General features: G+C 41.9%; 1 protein-coding gene across 1 annotated transcript; it reads left to right on the forward strand.

The window, feature by feature from the left end:
- The first annotated feature begins 2,566 nt into the window (after positions 1–2,566).
- C1QTNF9 (C1q and TNF related 9) lies at positions 2,567–16,892 on the forward strand. The gene is made up of 4 exons (XM_016224824.2): positions 2,567–2,617; positions 7,527–7,713; positions 14,556–14,618; positions 16,051–16,892. The coding sequence occupies exons 2-4, from the start codon at positions 7,548–7,550 to the stop codon at positions 16,818–16,820; spliced, it is 999 nt and encodes a 332-aa protein (XP_016080310.1). The 5' UTR covers positions 2,567–2,617; positions 7,527–7,547; the 3' UTR covers positions 16,821–16,892.
- Positions 16,893–18,826: the final 1,934 nt, after the last annotated feature.

Here is an 18,826-nt window from a genome sequence, read left to right on the forward strand (position 1 = left end):
GGGTCAAACCACTGAGCAGGTATGAGAAAGAAGGCTCTGGGGGAAGCAATTAGGGGCTACTTGACTTGGGAAAAGTCACCAAACGTTGGAATAACACCAATAAAGCCAAAACCCCAAATGGGAAGTCCTACTTTGTAGCAGCAGCTTTTGCACTGGTGGTGGAAGGCAGACAACAGAAGGAGCCTGTGTGTGCCTTTCATTTCCCTGCTGCTGGCCAAGGAAAGCCGGGCCCCTTCCCGGGAGATCTGCTCGTGGCGCTAAGCCTGCTTACCCGCTGGGGTGGGGTAGATAACAATTTCCTCCTTTCCCTTACAGCTCAGCAGAGCGAGTAAATAGCCCATTGTTTGCTGTGACTGTAATCAGAAAAGGATTCCTATAAAGGTTGCCGGGCAGCTAGTTTCCACTTTTTGTTTGTTTACTCTAATAACCACCTACTTCCCAAACTGGTTTCCCCTCCTGGGGCTGGACTGAAAGGAGGTTTAACTTAGCGGTGGGGGGATTGGAACGGGGGAGGGTGAAAGCACTGGGAACCAAAGTCTGCCTCTCAAAGATTGGCTCCCAGGGACTCAAGGTGGTACCGTAGGCAGGAGTAAAAATAGGGGGCTGTGGCCACTTCTGGAAGAGTTGTGGGGAGATGAGAGTTGAGCCACCTACCCTGTGCCCTGGAAGGACCAGCTGAAATGTATGAATCCTCCACAGGAGCTTATGGTCGAAGAGGGAAGACAAACACAAAGTACAGTTAAAACTGAGTGTGAACTGTGTCACAGGAGAAGAGTGTACAAGTTAGGAAAGGACTTCAGGAGACGGAGCCCCTTCCTCTGGTAGCAGGGTAGGAAGGCAGCACACAGAAGGCCAGGGCCCTGTGGGACCCTGGGGGTTAACCCAACACAGCAAGGCCAGGTGTGATACAAGCTGTGTAAGAACGAAGTGTTGGAAGCTGGGTCACAAAAAACCTGTGGACCACGGTGAGGCACTGGGATTCCATTCTGTAGGCAAAGACTTTAAGGCAAAGAATGTTGTGGCCAGATTTGTTTGGGAGCTCATTCCGGTGGCAGAGAAAAGGGTGGATTGGAAACCAGAGGCAAGGGGGTGATTTAGTATCCAGCGAAGAGACCATGGGGAAGGAGAGGAGGCTGGATGTGAAGGACGCTCAGCGGCGACAGCAGGTCTCAGTCAGCCACCGGATGTTGGGAGGAGATGGCGGTTTCCAAGTTCTGCCTTGTGGTGACCTGTGGGTGCTAGTGCCATAAACAGATAAAGAAAATACTGCATGGAGGGGTAGGGGCAGGGCTTCTGTGTTTGGGTTCCTGACATGTCTGTCCAGTGGTCAGATGAACAGAGTGAAGCCCAGACGGGAGGCCAGGGCAGTGGAGATGGGATGAGGCACCGCCAGTCGCAGTTAAACCGCGGGAGTGGGGCTGAGCCAGACAGCAGGCAGCAGGAGGAACCCCCGGAAGGATGCACAGGCAGAGGGGAAGCGGCGGTGGGGGTGGGGGTGGGGGTGGGGGTGGGGGTGGGGGTGGGGAGGGACAGTGAAAACGGGGGGGGGGGGGGTTCAGGGTGTTGTCAGCTGGGTAAAGGCTGCTGTTGTCCCGCAGAGAAAGGACTAAAGGTACCTGAGTGGATTCGGGGATCGAGAGGACAAGGCAACTATGGGGGGTGGAGGAGAAACGGACTTCATTTGCTGACCTGACTCATTCCCACCGCTGCCCTGGGACCTATGCATTGTTATGCCCACTGCATAGATGAGAAAACTGAGGCATGGTGAGAGGAGGGGAGGTTTACCTCAGTCTAAGTGGGACTTGCCCTACACCCGCATACCCCGCACCCCAACTCGGTTCTCAGCACCTCTGAGAAGCAGTGTTGGGTACATTTGTCCTCCAGGTGCCATTTTTAAGTTAGAGGTTGCTGTTATAGACACTGATTGGAAAGAGGGAAGAATTCAGTGTTACATAGCATTGAAAAGTTTCGCCATATTTTTCTCAGAGGCAGGTAGGCGGGTGTGTGTGTGTGTGTGTGTGAGAGAGAGAGAGAGAGGCAGAGAGAGAGGGAGGAAGAGAGAGAGGGAGAGGGAGAGAGAAGGCGATAGGCATTAAACCCTTATGTACTAAAATGCCTAAAATTAAAGGAATTACACAGAAGTTTGAAAGACCTAGTTAAGTGGTGTCAGCTCCAAGGGTCTGGATTCCCGACAGGCCCAGGCCTGGTGTTTTCGGTTTTCTTCTCCTGCCCCAGAAACTGACCCCAGGTCAGCAGAACGTCTGCTCAAGCAAAGGCAAGGACATCACTTCACTGAAAGCCACCTGCCGCCTGCCGGGGGACCTCCTCCAGGCTCCACGTGAACGAGACCTCGCTTTCTCTCGTTTCACTAGAAGGGGCGGGAAGAAGGAGCTCAGCTTCCTAAGCTGTGGAGCTGGTGGAGGATGCTACCTGGCTCGTGTGTGGCTGCTGTTTTGACGCTCTTCCGAGACATTTGTGCCTCTCTGGTCCCGCCCCTTCCTGCTGTTTTGCAGATATTCCCACCAGGGAATTATATGTCAGGAAGGCGTGATTTTATTTAGTTTGCCTTTGAGTCCTTGCTTTGGCAGCACCTGCAGCCTGCAGCCCTCGGGGGCAGGTAAGTGCATTAGGAAACTATTTCTTTAAATTCAGTTTAAGGCACCAGAGTCCTAAAAATGGTTCTTTTATTATTAGTGTGTGACAGTCCTGCTCAATTACTTGCAAAGTAAAAAGGCAGATGTCTGCAGAGTTGTGGGTAGGAAAGGAGTAAGCCTGTTCCAAACTTCATTTGCGAGGGAGGGGCTAACTAGGAGATAAAAGCAGATTTTGAAATTCTTCTGCGAGAACTCTGCACATTGGCTGGGAGGAGGCATGAAACCTTAGAACAACCACAAAATGAGCAGATCTTTCTAGAACTTTCTAGGGAAGCTCAGATTATTTTGCACAAATTTTAATGTGTATGCTTTTATATTTATGGCTATATTAATTTACACTAGTTTTTTTTTTAAAAAAGCCCTTCAGCATATGTTGAAAAAGGAATACCTAAAGTATATAATGTATAGAGTGCATGGAGGAAAATGTATTCAATGAAGGCAATTCAGACATTTTTAGATTCTTAAACTGTCAGCTCTGGAGGGATGTTGGGGATGAGCTCATCCCCTGCACGAAGAAGCAGAGGCTCAGAGGTTTGGAGACCATACAGATTGCTCAGCACAGTTCTGGCCGGTCTTTATGAAATCTCAGTATTAGGGGATTCTAGCTGGTTTGTCTCGGTGGTTAGAGCATCAGGCCCGTGGACTGAAGGGTCACAGGTTTGAGTCGGGTCAAGGGCACATACCTCGGTTGCAGGCTCAATCCCTGGCCCTGGTCGGGGAGATGCAGGAGGCAACCAATCCATGTGTCTCTCACATCGATGTTTCTCTCTCACCCCCTCTCTTCCACTCTCTCTAAAAATATCAATGTAAAAAATATCCTCAGGTGTGGATTAACAAAAATAAAATAAAATAAAAATCTTAGTATTGGGGAAGTAAGAGTCTTAAAGAACGGAAACCCTTAACCTCTGCCACGAACTAGGGGCATCATATCCTTCGGGAATTGAGTAACCTTTTATCATGAAATTCTGTAGTGAAGGAGAAATATAGGTCAAGCATAGAAGAAACAACCCAGAAATAAGAAGTTAACTAAGTAAGAACCTATTTTATTTGAGACAAAAAACAGTAACCTGAGAATCATTTGCAGTCTGAGTCCCTGCGCCCCTGACAGCCTCAGCAGGCCAGGTTATGCGATCGCAGCAGCTTCCCGAGGATGAGTGACCACACCTCCCACAGCAGAAGCCTTGCGTGGGGGCAGATGTAGGCTTAGCTGTGTATGAAAGACCCCACATAATGGTAGCTTAGTTGAGTTGATAGTATATTTCTCTCTCATGTCATAGATGGACTAGTGGGACAGGTCCAGTCTGTGGAGTCATCAGAGACCAGGATTTTTCTATCTCCAAAGTGTTGCTTTCCTCTGAGGGGTCCAGGATGGCTCCCCATGTACACTTCAGCCGCAGGAAGGCGAGGGGCAGGGGAGAATACACCCTCTCCATTTAAGGCCCCAAAGTTGCATACATTCCTTTCGCTCACTTCTCACTGGCCAAAATCTAGTTTCATAGTAATATCCAGGCTGCAAGGGAGGCTGGGAAATGTATTCTATTGTGGGCAGACCACAAGCCAGCTAAAATTTCTGTTACCATGTAGGAAGGTGAGAAGGGGTGTTGGAGAAACTAGCAATCCTCACCAGAAGCATTGACCAGGGTAGATTTCATAGTCAGTCACCTCCCCAGGTGATGAGCCACACACAGTTAGAACTGGGACAACCAGCCTCCCTCCCTCCCTTCCCCCTCCCTCCCTCCCTTCCCCCTCCCTCCCTCCCTTCCCCCTCCCTCCCTCCCTTCCCCCTCCCTCCCTCCCTTCCCCCTCCCTCCCTCCCTCCCTCCCTCCCTTCCTTCCTTCCTTCCTTCCTTCCTTCCTTCCTTCCTTCCTTCCTTCCTTCCTTCCTTCCTTCCTTCCTTCCTTCCTTCCTTCCATCCTTCCACTCATTCATTTATTCATTCAATCATTCAAATATTCACCTGAAGCACTGGACATAAGAAAGTGGAAAGATGCCGCCACCATCTTCTAAAAGCTATAACCTCGTTTGGTGCTTGATAAGATACCCTTAGTCTAGCTGCAGTGTGAACAGCCAGCGGGGTGGAGGGGACAGTGACCTGGGTGAGAGGAGAAAGACCGGGAAGGGAGGGGGAGAGGTGGGGCTTGGCGGGTGGGCCTAGCTCTAGTGCACTTCGGGAGACAGCAGGCAATAAAAGTCAAGTGTAGGAACTGGTCGAACTCATGAAACAGGATCCAAGCCCTGGCTTTGCGAGAGCACAAATGTAATTGTTTTGTTTTTAAAGTAATACATTAATACAAATTCTACCACATGCCTTGTGAAAACTTTCATGTCCTTCTTCTATGTTGTCTTATTAGAAGGAGTGTCATGACTCACTTCACTGCTTATTTGGGAGCCATGTATATTTAATTATTCAAAACCAATTGCTGAAGGTTGCCTACGGGCTGGGCGTGAGGGACAGGCAAGCTGGCTACAATCTCTGCCTAAATCAAGTATAGGGCGTCCTCAAAAATGTATACACACACTTCGGATAATTACAAAGGCAGTGTTTATTAAAATACATTTCATTTTCAAATTGAGTTAACACCTGTTAAAGTATGTGTACATTTTTTGGGACACCCTGTATGTAAAAAACTAATGAAAGATTTTGAGAAGAATAAATATTTGCTTTTACCTTAGCTCTTCTTTGGCTGGAGAGCAAAATAGAGTTTATCACAACTTGACACCTTTTTTATCTTAAGCCTTTAATTATTGGCACAATTGTAACACATTTTGAAAAAATTAAAAAGGAAAAAATATAGACCCCTTAACAGAGGTTGGTCTGTGCAATTTAGATTTGACTACTGCCAGTCACTTCTGAGTTAAACAAAAGAGGCTGATGTAGATTATTTATGGAATTTGGCTCCAAGAAAACTCAACTCAATTTCCTGAAATGGCACATGTTCATGGCTTCAAAGGGAAACATCTGTATTTTCTTTTCCAAAAATATTCTATTTGCCTCAAGCTCTGTGACATTTAGAGCCTTCCATAAGATGGCAATGTAGTTTTTTGCGTGGCAGAGTCTATCTGGTGTGTTTGTGTGTGTGCGTGTGTGTATTTATAGACACTAACAAAAGCATTTTTTCAAAAGGAAAAAACCCCATAATCCCAGCATTCCAAAGCTGCCATGTTCAATTGGGTCTATTTGCTTCTAGCTTTTGTCAAGATGCATATATAATTGCATAGGTGCATCTTAATGCGCATGGCATTTTAGTCTACTTTTAAAAAAATTCAGCTCAACCCAGCATATATCTTTTACATATTTCTACGTGACCTTCATAATCATTTCAGTGGTTACATAATATTCTACTTTCTAACCCGCTTATTGTCACACATTGTGTAGTATGCAATTTTTCACTGTTACAGATGATGCTGGGGTTAATATCTTCCACACACAAACTTTGGGTTATTGAGAATAATTTTGGGATGAGATTACTGTGTCTCAGATACGTATGTCACTTCTCTTTAGCTTTCTAAAGGGCTGTGCAGACTTCTCTTGCCTTCAGCAGAGGTTCTGGCTTCTGACCAGTTGCACTAGCCTTATGTTATTATTTCAAAATCTAGATATTTACCGTGATACATTCATTCCACTCAACACATATTTACTCATCCTACTGTCCCAGGCTTAACAATCAGTACTGGGAATACAAGAATGAGGAAAATACAGGCAGATGGGGAGCCAGGTTTTTCTTTACACAATTACGTAAACAAATGCAACCCCCCTACCATGGTGCCGTAGGGAGATTGACCTGGTCAGGTAGGTCCTGCCCAACCCAAGTGTTCACATTACTGCAGGGTCTTGCTTGTGTTGTTCTCTTTGTCTAGAACATTCCTTCAGATCTCAGCCCCCGCCTCACCAACCAGCACTGTCTTAGCTTCTGATGAGGTTGGAAAGCAAATCAGTAACTTGGAAGGGCGATGTGAAAGTGTACTTCTCAAACTGTGTGCCCCAGTGTGCGCGCATGTGCTCTTTTTCACAGTGGTCCCCTACAGAAACAGCCCTTAACTCAAAGAATACATCTCATCGGAGCAGAACTACTTGGAACACTTTAATATTTTTAAAATAAATTTAATTTTTATTGTGATTAAGTACACATAAAACTTGCCATTTTAATCACTTTTAAGTGTACAGTTCAGTGGCATTAAGTTTATTGACATTGTTGTGTAACTTAGCATAATGTTTTCAGGGTTCATCCATGTAGCAGCATGGGTCAGAATTTCCTTCCTCTTCAAGGCTAAATAATATTCCACTGTATGGATATACCATATTTTGTTTATACATTTATCTGTCAGTAGACACTTGGGTTATTTTCGCCTTCTGACTATTGCGAGTAATGCTACTATGAACATGGGTGTAGAACTATCTGTTGGAGACCCTGCTTTCAATTCTTTTGCCTATATACCCACAGGTGGAGATGCTGGGTCCATTGCTAATTCTATGTTTGCTTTATTATTTATAATGTGCTTTCATGCACATGGTGATCAAACTGGGTTTTTATAGCAGCTCTGTGAGACAAGTAAGCGTTAATATCTCCTGTGGCTCCGAAAGTGGTTCGCCCAAAGTGAAATGGTAAATGGAAGTGTCTTACTTGGAACCTGGCTTTCTCTTTGATTGCTCACCATTAAAAGTGGTCCCAATCACATGTGTCACTTCAAAGGACAATGTCCTTCTGGTTGTAAGCATCTTGGTCTGCTACCAGCTTCTACCCTGACCCACTCTGACCATTCTGTCCAGGTCTCACCAGGGGTGGGTCCATTGCCAATGGCAAGGAACAGAGGCTGTGTTATGGTCCCAGAGACAAAGGTTTCTCCTTTTGGTCTGTGTTTCCCTCTTTCAGTTCAGCTCTGTCATCTGAACCATGAGGGTCTGGTGGCTCCTGCTTGCCACCGGAGTCTGCATAGAGAACGTGAACTCACAGGACACGTGCAGGCAAGGGCACCCTGGTGTCCCTGGGAATCCTGGTCACAATGGTTTGCCTGGAAGGGATGGACGAGATGGAGCAAAGGGTGACAAAGGGAATGCAGGTACTTACCACCTCTTGGCCTTTAGCTGCTGTTCCATTTATTCCTCCATTCCTTTTACCTCATTCATTTGCCCATCACCTGTGTGGTCATCACCTACTCACTCACTCACTCACTCACCCACTGCTCAGCAAACACTTATTGAAAGCCTGCTCCACACTGGATCCTGGGTAAATGCTGGGGTACAGCACAGGACAAGACTGACAGGAGCTCCGTCCTCTTGGACTTTCTCATCTAGTGGGGGGAACCTGTTGGTAGCCATTATCTTTGCTATTATATCATCAGGAGTAGATAATGTCATAGATCTTCCTGCCTCAGGCAACAGGTATGACAGATCTTTGGCACATGGGCCTATAGAGAGACCCAATTGCTAAGTTTTTGGCAGAGAACAGCCAGCTGCAGTGCAGGTGGGAGTTGATGCCTTGCCATGCTGTAAGGCAGGTGACTCATAGTGACAGAGAATAGAAAAATGAACAGTAACCTGAAGCCACATTGCTGTTATTCAGAGATCCATGCCATGTGCTGGGACCTGCCCCAGGGCTTGGGGATTTGGGGACAGGATCCAGCCTCAAGAAAGTAGATTTGCAAAAACCAGGATGTGAGAGTGGTTTTCATAACACCAACCATTAGGCTTGGTTTTTGAATGGGGTTCTTTAACCCCAGTTTGACCGTTAGCAGAATGATTCATCTGGGTTCAGGAAGAAAACATCAAAAATTCTACTAACATTTTAAAAGATGAATTTCAGTGAAGAAAAAAAAATGAGCTTTTAAAATATTTAATGCAGGCATACTTCGTTTTATTGTGCTGTGCTTTATTGTGCTTCACAGAGGTGTTTTCTACAAATTGAAAGCAAGACCCTTCGCCAGCAAAACTATGCCTTGCTTTATTGTAATACTCACTTTATTGCAATGGTCTGGAACTGAACCTGCAAAATCTCTGAGGGATGCCTGTATATGCATTGGCATGGGTGGCCTCACTTAGTCCATTTTCAGATGGACATGTGTCATTTGAAGACTGAAATTGTCCTGTGGGAAGAGTGGGAGCCCTCCTTCAGTCATCGATCGCCTGTGGTGTATTGCAGTTATGTGTGCCTTGGGCAGGAGATTTTCAAGCTATCACAAACAGATGGATGCTTAAATTACTCCTGCTAAGAAACTGAAGGTTGATAGTGGACTTGATAATACAAGTGACTCACATGAAAATAGCAGAGCTGTCATTTCTATTCTTCATGTGAACTATTCAACTGTACATTACTAGGGAAAATCAATGATGAAGTAGTCAGATCTGAAAAGAAGTCTTTAAAAACCTAGAAATTATTAACACTTAGGGCATATGAATTTACATTTACATTTATTAAGTTGAACCTCATCTTAACTGTAAACATCAAAAAGAAAAAAGAATTTTAAAAAATGATGATAGTTTAAGGAACATATCGACATGAAGTGTAACAACATTTGCATCATAGCAGTATTAGAAGGAGAAGAGAGAGAGAAAGAGCAAGAGATTTGAACTTATTTGAATAAATAATGACTGAAAATGTTCCTAATCTGGAAAAGGATATAGACATACAAGTCCAAGAAGCACAGAGTATCCCAAACAAGATGAACCCAAAGAGGCCCATACCAAGACACATCATGATTAAAATGGCAAAGGTTAAAGACAAAGAGAGAATCTTAAAAGCAGCAAAAGAAAGACAGTTACCTACAAAGAAGCCCCCATAAAACTGCCAGTTGATTTCTCAACAGAAACATTTCAGAACATAAGGAATTGACACAAAATATTCAAAGTGATGAAAAACAAAGACCTACAATCCAGACTACTCTATCTAGCAAGGCTATCACTTAAAATTGAATAAAAAATAAAGAGCTTCCCAGGCCCCGGCCAAGTGGCTCAGTTGGCTAGAGCATCATTCCATACACCAAAATGGTTGTGGGTTCAATCCCAGTCTGGGCACATACCTAGGTTTTGGATTCAGTCCCTGGCCCAGCTGGTATAGAAGGCAACTGATTGGTGTTTCTCATTCTCTCTCCCTCCCGTCCTCTCTCTAAAAATCAATAAATCATATCCTCAGACAAGGATTTAAAAAAAAAAAAAAAGCTTCCTAGACAAGAAAAAGCTAAAGAAGTTCATTAGTACAAAAACCAGTATTACAAGAAATGTTAAAGAGACTTCTTTAAGAAGAAAGAAAAAATAGAGGAATATTATTAGTAAGACTCAAATGGCAATAAATGCACACCTATCAATAATCATTTTAAATGTAAATGGCTTAAATGCTTCAATCAAGACATAGGGTAGCTGAATGGATAAGAAAACAAGACCTGTATATATACTGTCTAAAAGAGACCCACCTCACAATGGAAAAAACAAAGACGAAAAGTTAAAGGAATAGAAAAAATATCATAGAAATAAAAACAAGAAAAAAAGATGGGGTAGCAATACTTATATCAGACAAAATAGACTTTAAAACAAAGGCTATAATTAGATACAAAGGAGGACATTACATAATGATAAAGAGATCAGTCCAACAAGAAGATACCACCCTTGTAAACATTTATGCATTCAACATAGAAACACCTGAATATATAAAGTAAATCTTGACGAATGTAAAGGGAAAGACTGACAGTAATATAGTTACAGTAGGAGATTTGAACACCCCATTGACAGCAATGGATAGATCTTCCAGACAGAAAATCAACAAGGAAACAGAGGCCTTAAATGACACTCTAGACCAGATGGATTTAATTGATTATTTTCAGGGCATTTCATCCCAAAGCAGCAGAATATACATTCTTTTCAAGTGCACATGGAACATTTTCTAGGAAAGACCACATTTAGGACACAAAACAAGTCTCAATAAATTTAAGCAGATTGAAAAGATATTGAGCATCTTCTCTGACCACAACTACAAGAAAAAAACTGAAAAACTCATAAATACATGGAGGCTAAATAACATGTTACTAAACAATGAATGGGTTAACAATGAGATCAAGGAAGAAATCAAAAGATACCTTGAGACAAATGAAAATGAAAACACAATAACAAAAATCTATGAGACACAGCAAAAGCAGTCCTAACAGGGAAATTCATAGCATTATAGGCCTACTTCAAGAAACAAAAAAAACTTCAAATAAACAATCTAATCTTACACCTAAAGGAACTATTTTAAAAAAAAAAAAAAAAGCCCAGAGTGAGCAGAAGGAAGGAAATAATAAAGATCAGAGCAGAAATAAATGAAATAGTGTCTAAAAAAGCAACACCAAAGATCCATGCCAAGAGCTGGTTTGTTGGAAAAATAAACAAGATTAATAAACATTTAACCAGACTCATCAAGAAAAAAAGAGGACCCATAAAATCAGAAATGAAAGAGAAGTAACAATTGACAACATAGAAATACAAAGGATTGTAAGAAAATACTATGAACAACTGTATGCCAACAAATTGGACAACCTGGGTGAAATGGATAAATTCCTAGAAAAATACAATCTGCCAAAATTTAATCAGGAAGAATCAGAAAACCTGAATAGACTAATTACAACTAATGAAGCTGAAGCAGTGGCCAAAAAACTCATAGCAAACAAAAGTCCTGAACTGGATGCCTCATAGGTGAATTTTACCAAACATTCAAAAGAGAATTAACACTCTTCTTCTCAAATTATTCCAAAAAATTTCAAGAGGAGTGAAGACTTCCAAGCTCACTTATAAGGGCAGCATTATCTTAATTCCAAAACCATACAAAGACAATACAAAGAAAGAAAATTGTAGACCAATATCCCTGATGAACATAGATGCTAAAATCCTCCACAAAATATTAGCAAACTGAATCCAGCAATACATTAAAAAGATCATACACCATGATCAAGTAGGATTTATTCCTGCAATGCAAGGTTGGCACAATGCCTGCAAATCAATTAACGTGATATGCCACATAAATAAAATGAAGGATTAAAATCATATAATCATATCAAAAAGTGCAGAAAAAGCATTTGACAAAATTTAGCACCAGTTTATAATAAAACTCTCAACTAAGTAAGAATAGAGGAAACATACCTCAACATAATAAAGGCCATGTATGACAAACCCACAGCCAACATCATACTCAATGGGGAAAAACTCAAAGTGTTTCCCTTAAGATCAGGAACAAGATAGGGATGTTCACTTTCACTCCTCTTATTCGACATAGTACTGGAAATCCCAGCCACAGCAATCAAACAAAAAGAAGAAGAAAAAAGGCACCCAAATTGGAAAGGAAGAAATAAAACTGTCATTATTTGCAGATGATATCATACTGTATAAAGAGAATAGTAAGTATTAAACACACACACACACACATATAAAACACCCTACTAGGGCTGATAAATAAATTTTCTGAAGTACCAATATACAAAATAAACATTCAGAATTTGATTGTATTTTTATACACCAATGATGAACTATCAGAAAGAGAAACTAAGACAACAATCCCATTTACAATTGCACAAAAAACTACCTAGGAATAAATTTTACCAAGGAGATAAAAGACCTGGACTCGGATACTGAAGAAAGAAATTGAAGAAGATATAAAAAATGGAGGCATATACCATGTTCATGGATAGGAAGAATTAACATAATTAAAATGTCTATACTACCCAAATAAATCTATAGATTCAACAAAATTCCTATCAAAATATCAATGGTATGTTTTACAAAGCTAAAACAAATAATACAAAAATGTATATGGAATCACAAAAGGTCCAAAATAACCACAGCAATCTTGAAAAAGAAGAACAAAGTTGGATGAATCACACTACCTGATAAAACTATACTACAAGGCTTTAGTGATCAAAACAGCATGACTGGCATAAATACAGACAAATAGATCAATGGAACAGAATAGAGAGCTTAGATATAAACCCACACCTTATGATCAATTAATATTTGATAAAGGAGGCAAGAACATACAATGGGAAAAAGACAGTCTTTCAATAAATGGTGTTGGGAAAATTGGACAGATACATGCAAAAAAATGAAACTAAACCACCTTCTTACATCATATAAAAGAAAAAACTCAAAATGGATTGAAGAGTTAAACGTAAGACACAAAACCAGAAAACTCCAGAAGGAAACATAGGCAGTAAAATCTCTGACATTTCATTTAGAAATATTTTTTTCTGATATATCTTCCTTGGGCAAGGGAAACAAACAAGCAAACAAAAAACTAAATGGGACTACATCAAACTAAACAGTTTTTGCACAGCAAAGGAATCAAAACATAAAATCAACCTACTGAATGGGGGAAGTTATTCACCAATGATACATCTGATAAGGAGTTAATATCCAAAATTATAAAGAACTCATACAACTCAACACCAAAAAATCAAACAATCTAATTAAAAAATAGGCAGAGGACTTGAATAAAGGCTACTCCAAAGAGGACATATAGATGGCCAATAGACATATGAAAAGATGCTCAATGTCACCAATCATCAGAGAAATGCAAATTAAAACCACAATAAGGTATCATCTCACACCTCTCAGAATGGCTACCATCAATAATCCACAAACAATAAGTGCTGGTGAGGTTATGGAGAAAAGGGAACCCTCCTGCACTCTTGGTGGGAATGCAGACTGGTGCAGCCACTGTGGAAGACAGTATGGAGGATCTTCAAAAATTTAAAAATGGTGCTGCCTTACGACCCAGTTATTCCACTTCTAAGTATACATATCTGAAGAAATCCAAAATGCTAAATTGAAAGAATATATGCACCCCTATGTTTATTACAGCATTGTTTACAATAGCCAAGGTATGGAAGTAACTCAAGTGGCAATCAGTAGACTGGTGGATAAAAAAGCTGTGGTACATATATACAATGGAATATTACTGGTTCATACAAAAGAATAAAATTTTATTATTTGGGGCAGATAAACTAGAGGGTATTATGCTAAGTGAAATAAGTCAGTCAGAGAAAGACAAATACCATATGATTTCATTTATATGTGGAATCAAAAGAACAAAAATAAACAAATGAACAAAATTGAAATACTTATTGACACAGACAGACTGATAGTTGCCAGAGGACACTGGGGTTGGGGTACAGGGTAAAAAACTTAAAGGAATTAAGAAGTACAAATTAGTAATTACAAAATACTCATGGGGATGTAAAGTACAGCATATAGTCAATAATATTGTAAAAACCATGTATGGTGTTGAGTAGGTACTGGAGATATCAGGGGAAGACTTTGTAAAGTATATGATTATCTAACCACTATGCTGTACACCTGAAACTAATACAAAATAATACTAAATGTAAACTGTAATTGAAAAATAAAAATTTCAATTTAAAACAAAAGGAATAAAGAAAAGGACAGAAAGCCACCCAATGCTTCTGACATTTTTTAAAAAGTTTTTTAGAGAGGAAGGGAGAAAGAGAGAGAAACATCAATTGGTTGCCTCCCACATGTGCCCAGACCAGGAATTGAACCCGTCACCTTTTGGTGTATGGGACAATGCTCCAGCCAACTGAGCCACACCAGCCAGGATGCCTCAGATGTTTTATCATGGCCTGAGTTCTCCTCACATGAAAAAACACAATTGTGATTATCTGTACACATGCTCCCTTCTTGTCCTGCCTTCGTGGAGCTGGGGCTTGGAAAGTCCACCCAATTCATTTTATAATTCACTTTTACTCAACTCAGCACCCTTGCTGCTCGCTCACATCTGCCTCTCTCCACCTGCACTTCTGTAGGGAGTGTGTGTGCCAGGGCTGGGGGTCACTCACTGGACTCTCCAGTCTACATCACTGATTGAGACCAATGTCTAATAAAATTGGAACTTCAACTCTTGTCTGTTTTTTTCTTTTCCATCTAGGAGAACCAGGACATCCTGGTGGTCCAGGAAAGGATGGAATGAATGGAGAGAAAGGAGAGCAAGGTCAGAAGCTGTGTTCCATTCTACCTTGCAAGTTCTGAACCATCACTGATTTACCTACTGCTAAGTTCTAACCAAGTGCTCCTCCCATGAAAAAACACAATTGTGATTATCTGTACACATGCTCTTATTAAGTTCTTACCAAGGACAAGTACTTTACTAGGCTGTGGGAATGATCCAACAATAAAGGTAACACAGTTCTTGCTCTCATAATTCAGTGCAGAGATCAGCAAACTTTTTCTGCAAAGGGCCAGATAATAAGTATTTTCAGCTTTGCAGGCCATATGGTCTCTGTCACAACTACTCATCTCTGCCACTGTAGCAAAAAGCAGCCCTAGACCCTACATAAATAAGTGGGAAAGTGTTCCTGGGAAACTCTATGAAAACTGAAATCTGAATTTTATATAGTTTTCATGTATTGTGGAATCTTATTTGTGACTACTTAAAAATGTAAACCATTCTTAGCTTGTGGGCCATACACAATCAGACAGGAGGCTGGATTTGGCCATTGACCATACTTTGCTGAAGTCTCAGTTAGTGTATGAGTGATGAGGAATGACACTGAATTTTGACTCAGTGCCTCTGGCAGCACTACACAAAGAAGATGGCACTTGAATTGGGCTCTGAAGGGAAGGGAGGAGCCTTGGCAATTATGACTGAGGGGGATGGAGAACGGTCATAATGGCTAATATATAACATCCACTTTGTGCTAGGTTGTTCTAGGGGCCTTTCATGTATTGACTCAACACAACAGCCTATAAATGAAGTAATATTATCCCAATATTACAGAATAGGAAACAAGTGTAAGTGGCTAGTCAACTTGCCTAACATCCCACTGTGCATAAGTGGGGAGAGGGGATTGATTTCTTGTGTTTAACTTCAGAGCCCATGCTCATAACCATGACTCCCCCCAGTCAAGGCGAAGGAAACGGGAAGCACCGAGCTTTTATGCAGAATAACAAATAGTGTGATGTAGTTGGCACAGTGGGCAGGCAGGGCTGGGCAGTAGAGAGCAATGAATGACACACTGAAGACTCTAGCTATTGTTCACTCCTGTGAGGACCTTTTCTGGGGACGTCACATAATTGGATGTCCATTTACTGAAAGTACCCTGAGTTAATCTGCCCTTTGCTGTTATTCTCTCTTCCAAAGATGTGTTTCCTCAAGGACCGGTATTGCTTCGTGCTCAAATAGTACGCTTAGATGGTAAAGAGCTGTACTTTCTAATGAGAGCCCGGACACTAGTTCAGTAGTGTTTTATGTGGGAGCATGTGCACACACAATTTAGGAGTGGATGGATTTTCAAGCCCTGAGCATATGCTGAACCTGTACACTGTTTTATCTCACCTGTATACTCAATAGTAGAAAAACCAAAGTTGTTTTCACAAGGTAATGTTCCACAAATAATTTCTTCCTTGGTTCTCTCTCTACCCAGGGGCAGATGGAAAAGTTGAAGCAAAAGGCATCAAAGGCGATCCAGGCTCCAGAGGACCCCCAGGAAAACATGGGCCAAAGGGGCTTGTTGGTCCCATGGGGCAGAAAGGCCTCAGAGGAGAGGCGGGTCCTCAAGGGCAGAAGGGGGATAAAGGCGATGTGGGTCCCCTTGGTCCAGAAGGGCAAAAGGGCAACACCGGGCCTATGGGCCCAACTGGTTTACAGGGCCCCATAGGCCCCATTGGAAAGCCTGGTCCCAAGGGAGACGCAGGGCCCTTGGGGCCTCAGGGTGAGCCAGGAGTCCGGGGATTGAGGGGCTGGAAAGGGGATCGAGGAGAAAAAGGGAAAATTGGTGAGATTCCAGTCTTGCCAAAAAGTGCTTTCACCGTGGGGCTCACTGTGCTGAGCAAGTTTCCTTCTTCAGACGTACCCATTAAATTTGATAGGATCTTGTATAATGAATTCAACCATTACGATATAGCTACTGGAAAATTCACTTGCCACATTGCTGGGGTCTATTATTTCACCTATCACATCACTGTCTTCTCCAGGAATGTGCAGGTATCTCTGGTCAAAAATGGGGTAAAAATACTGCACACGAAGGATGGTTACATGAGTTCTGAGGACCAGGCCTCCGGCGGCATTGTACTCCAGCTGAAGCTTGGGGATGAGGTGTGGATGCAGGTGACAGGAGGGGAGAGGTTTAATGGCTTGTTTGCAGATGAGGATGATGACACAACTTTCACAGGCTTCCTTTTGTTCAGCAGCTAATGCTGGCGAAGTGTTTATAAGTCTGCCTTGCCATCCGTCAGAATTAGCTTGGTGAAGAGATGATTAGATGATTTTTCTATATTAATTACTCTCATTATTGCAATAATCATAAAAAGGTAAAAATAGAAAAAATATTCTTAAAAACAATTCTATGTAATTTACTATCTTTCTTAGAGTAAATTTTTAAATACTTGCATCATTTATTATAATTTTGATATTTTTCATTATTTTCAGTATCTGAAGAATCCTTTGCATGTGCATTTCTTGTGGAGTGTTTTGATATCATTTTAGTGCTCAAAGGAGCCATTTTATGATTTACCACTCATCTGTATTTCTGAGAACATTAGGGAGAAAAAAAAGGAAAATGTTTTCTCCATTTATGATTAACAAGAGTTTTAAGCTGGTGACAATGAGACATCCTAGAAACAGGCAGAACACTTCACTCATATTCTAACTTGGGTTTTAATTGCCATTCATTTCAACAAAGAGTTGTTTAGTAAGTCATTTGCCAGACTTGAATCTGTATTACTTCCTAGGATTGCCCTAACAAAGTAACCACAACCTGTGGCTTAAAACAACAGACATTTATTCTCATAGTTCTGGAGGCAAAATCAACGTGTTGGTAGGTCCAGGTTCCTTACAAAGCCTCCAAGGAAGGGTCCTTCCTTGCTGCTTCCAGTTTCTGGGAATCCCAGACATTCCTTGGCTTGTGGCAGCATCACTCTAAGCTTTATCTCTGACTTCACATGGCCATCTTCCCTCTGTTTGTCTGTGTACAAATCTTCCTCTTTTTATAAAGAAACCGATTATATTGGATTAGAGCCAACCCTAATCCAGTATGATTTTGAGTTAGCAGCAGAAAAATGGCACCAGGTGTTAACCTTGGTTCAGCAACCTCAGTACTTGAGTTCTGGCTAAGAAAGAATTCAGAGTCAAGGCTCAAACTATAAGAGAAAGTTTATTTAGAAAGTCACAGAGCTAGAAGAAGTGAACCGTAGAAGCAATGGCCCCAGGAAACAAGTTGCAGCAAAAGAAGGGCCCCTGGAGCTGAGAAGGAGGGAAGGGAAAGAGAGGGGAGAGGAGGAGAGGAGAGAGAATGCCCTAGGGAAAGAAGGGGGTGGGGAAAGACATGGACACACTCCACAGAGAGGGCAATGCTGGGTTCTTCATCCTGAGGACTTTTATTTGAGGTCTCAGGGGAGGCTCTCAATAGAATATTCATCATCTTTCCAGGTGTACGCCTCATGGTCTCCATTGGTTGATCAGCCCCAGGGGAGGGGGTTATTAACCATTGCAGATCGTTCTGATGTCAGCCATGGAGCCGCTCCATCTGATTTTGCTCCTTCTCTGGACCTGTAGCTGAAACACAGCTGAAGCCTAGATGTCAATCTCCAGAGGTTAATACTTAAGGGAGTGGTCATGCAAGGGCTTGCAGTTTTGCCCATTGCTAGGCACCTGGGGCTCTCTACCCTGGTGACCCTCTGCACCTGGCCCATCATTCCTGCTCTGCTCATGCCCATCTAACTGCCTAATACAATCTTAACCTGATTACATCTGCAAAGATTCTATTTCCAAATTAGGTCACATTTACAGATACCAAGGGGGGTTAGGATTTCATGTCTTTTGGGGAAACATGATTCAACCCATAACAGTCTGCTCTCTAGTCCCCTCAAATTCATGTCCTTCCCACTTGCAGAATACATTTATCTCATCCCAACATCCCCAAAAGTCTTAACAATTTCAGCATCAACTCTAAGTCCAAAAATCTCATCTAAATATTCTCCGAAGTCCCAAATCTTATATTCTTAATCATTTAAGTCTGTTATAGGTGAGATCTATTGTGTGAATTATCCTGGGACAAAATTCTTCTCCCCCTGTGAACTTGTGAAACCAGACAGCAAGTTATAAGCTTCCAAAAGTGATGATGAGACAGACATAGGAAAGATGCTCCATTCTAATGGGAGAAATAGGAAGGGAAAAAGGAGTCATGGGTTTCAAACAAGTCT

Source organism: Miniopterus natalensis, chromosome 2 (genome assembly GCF_054644295.1).
Source record: "Miniopterus natalensis isolate mMinNat1 chromosome 2, mMinNat1.hap1, whole genome shotgun sequence".
Lineage (NCBI taxonomy): Eukaryota > Metazoa > Chordata > Mammalia > Chiroptera > Miniopteridae > Miniopterus > Miniopterus natalensis.

Excerpts from the sequence above, each read along its gene's own strand:
- C1QTNF9 (XM_016224824.2), top strand. The coding sequence starts at position 7,548 with ATGAGGGTCTGGTGGCTCCTGCTTGCCACCGGAGTCTGCATAGAGAAC. Across the intron at positions 7,714-14,555 it reads GGGTGACAAAGGGAATGCAG|GAGAACCAGGACATCCTGGT; the intron begins GTACTTACCACC and ends TTTTCCATCTAG. Across the intron at positions 14,619-16,050 it reads TGGAGAGAAAGGAGAGCAAG|GGGCAGATGGAAAAGTTGAA; the intron begins GTCAGAAGCTGT and ends CTCTCTACCCAG.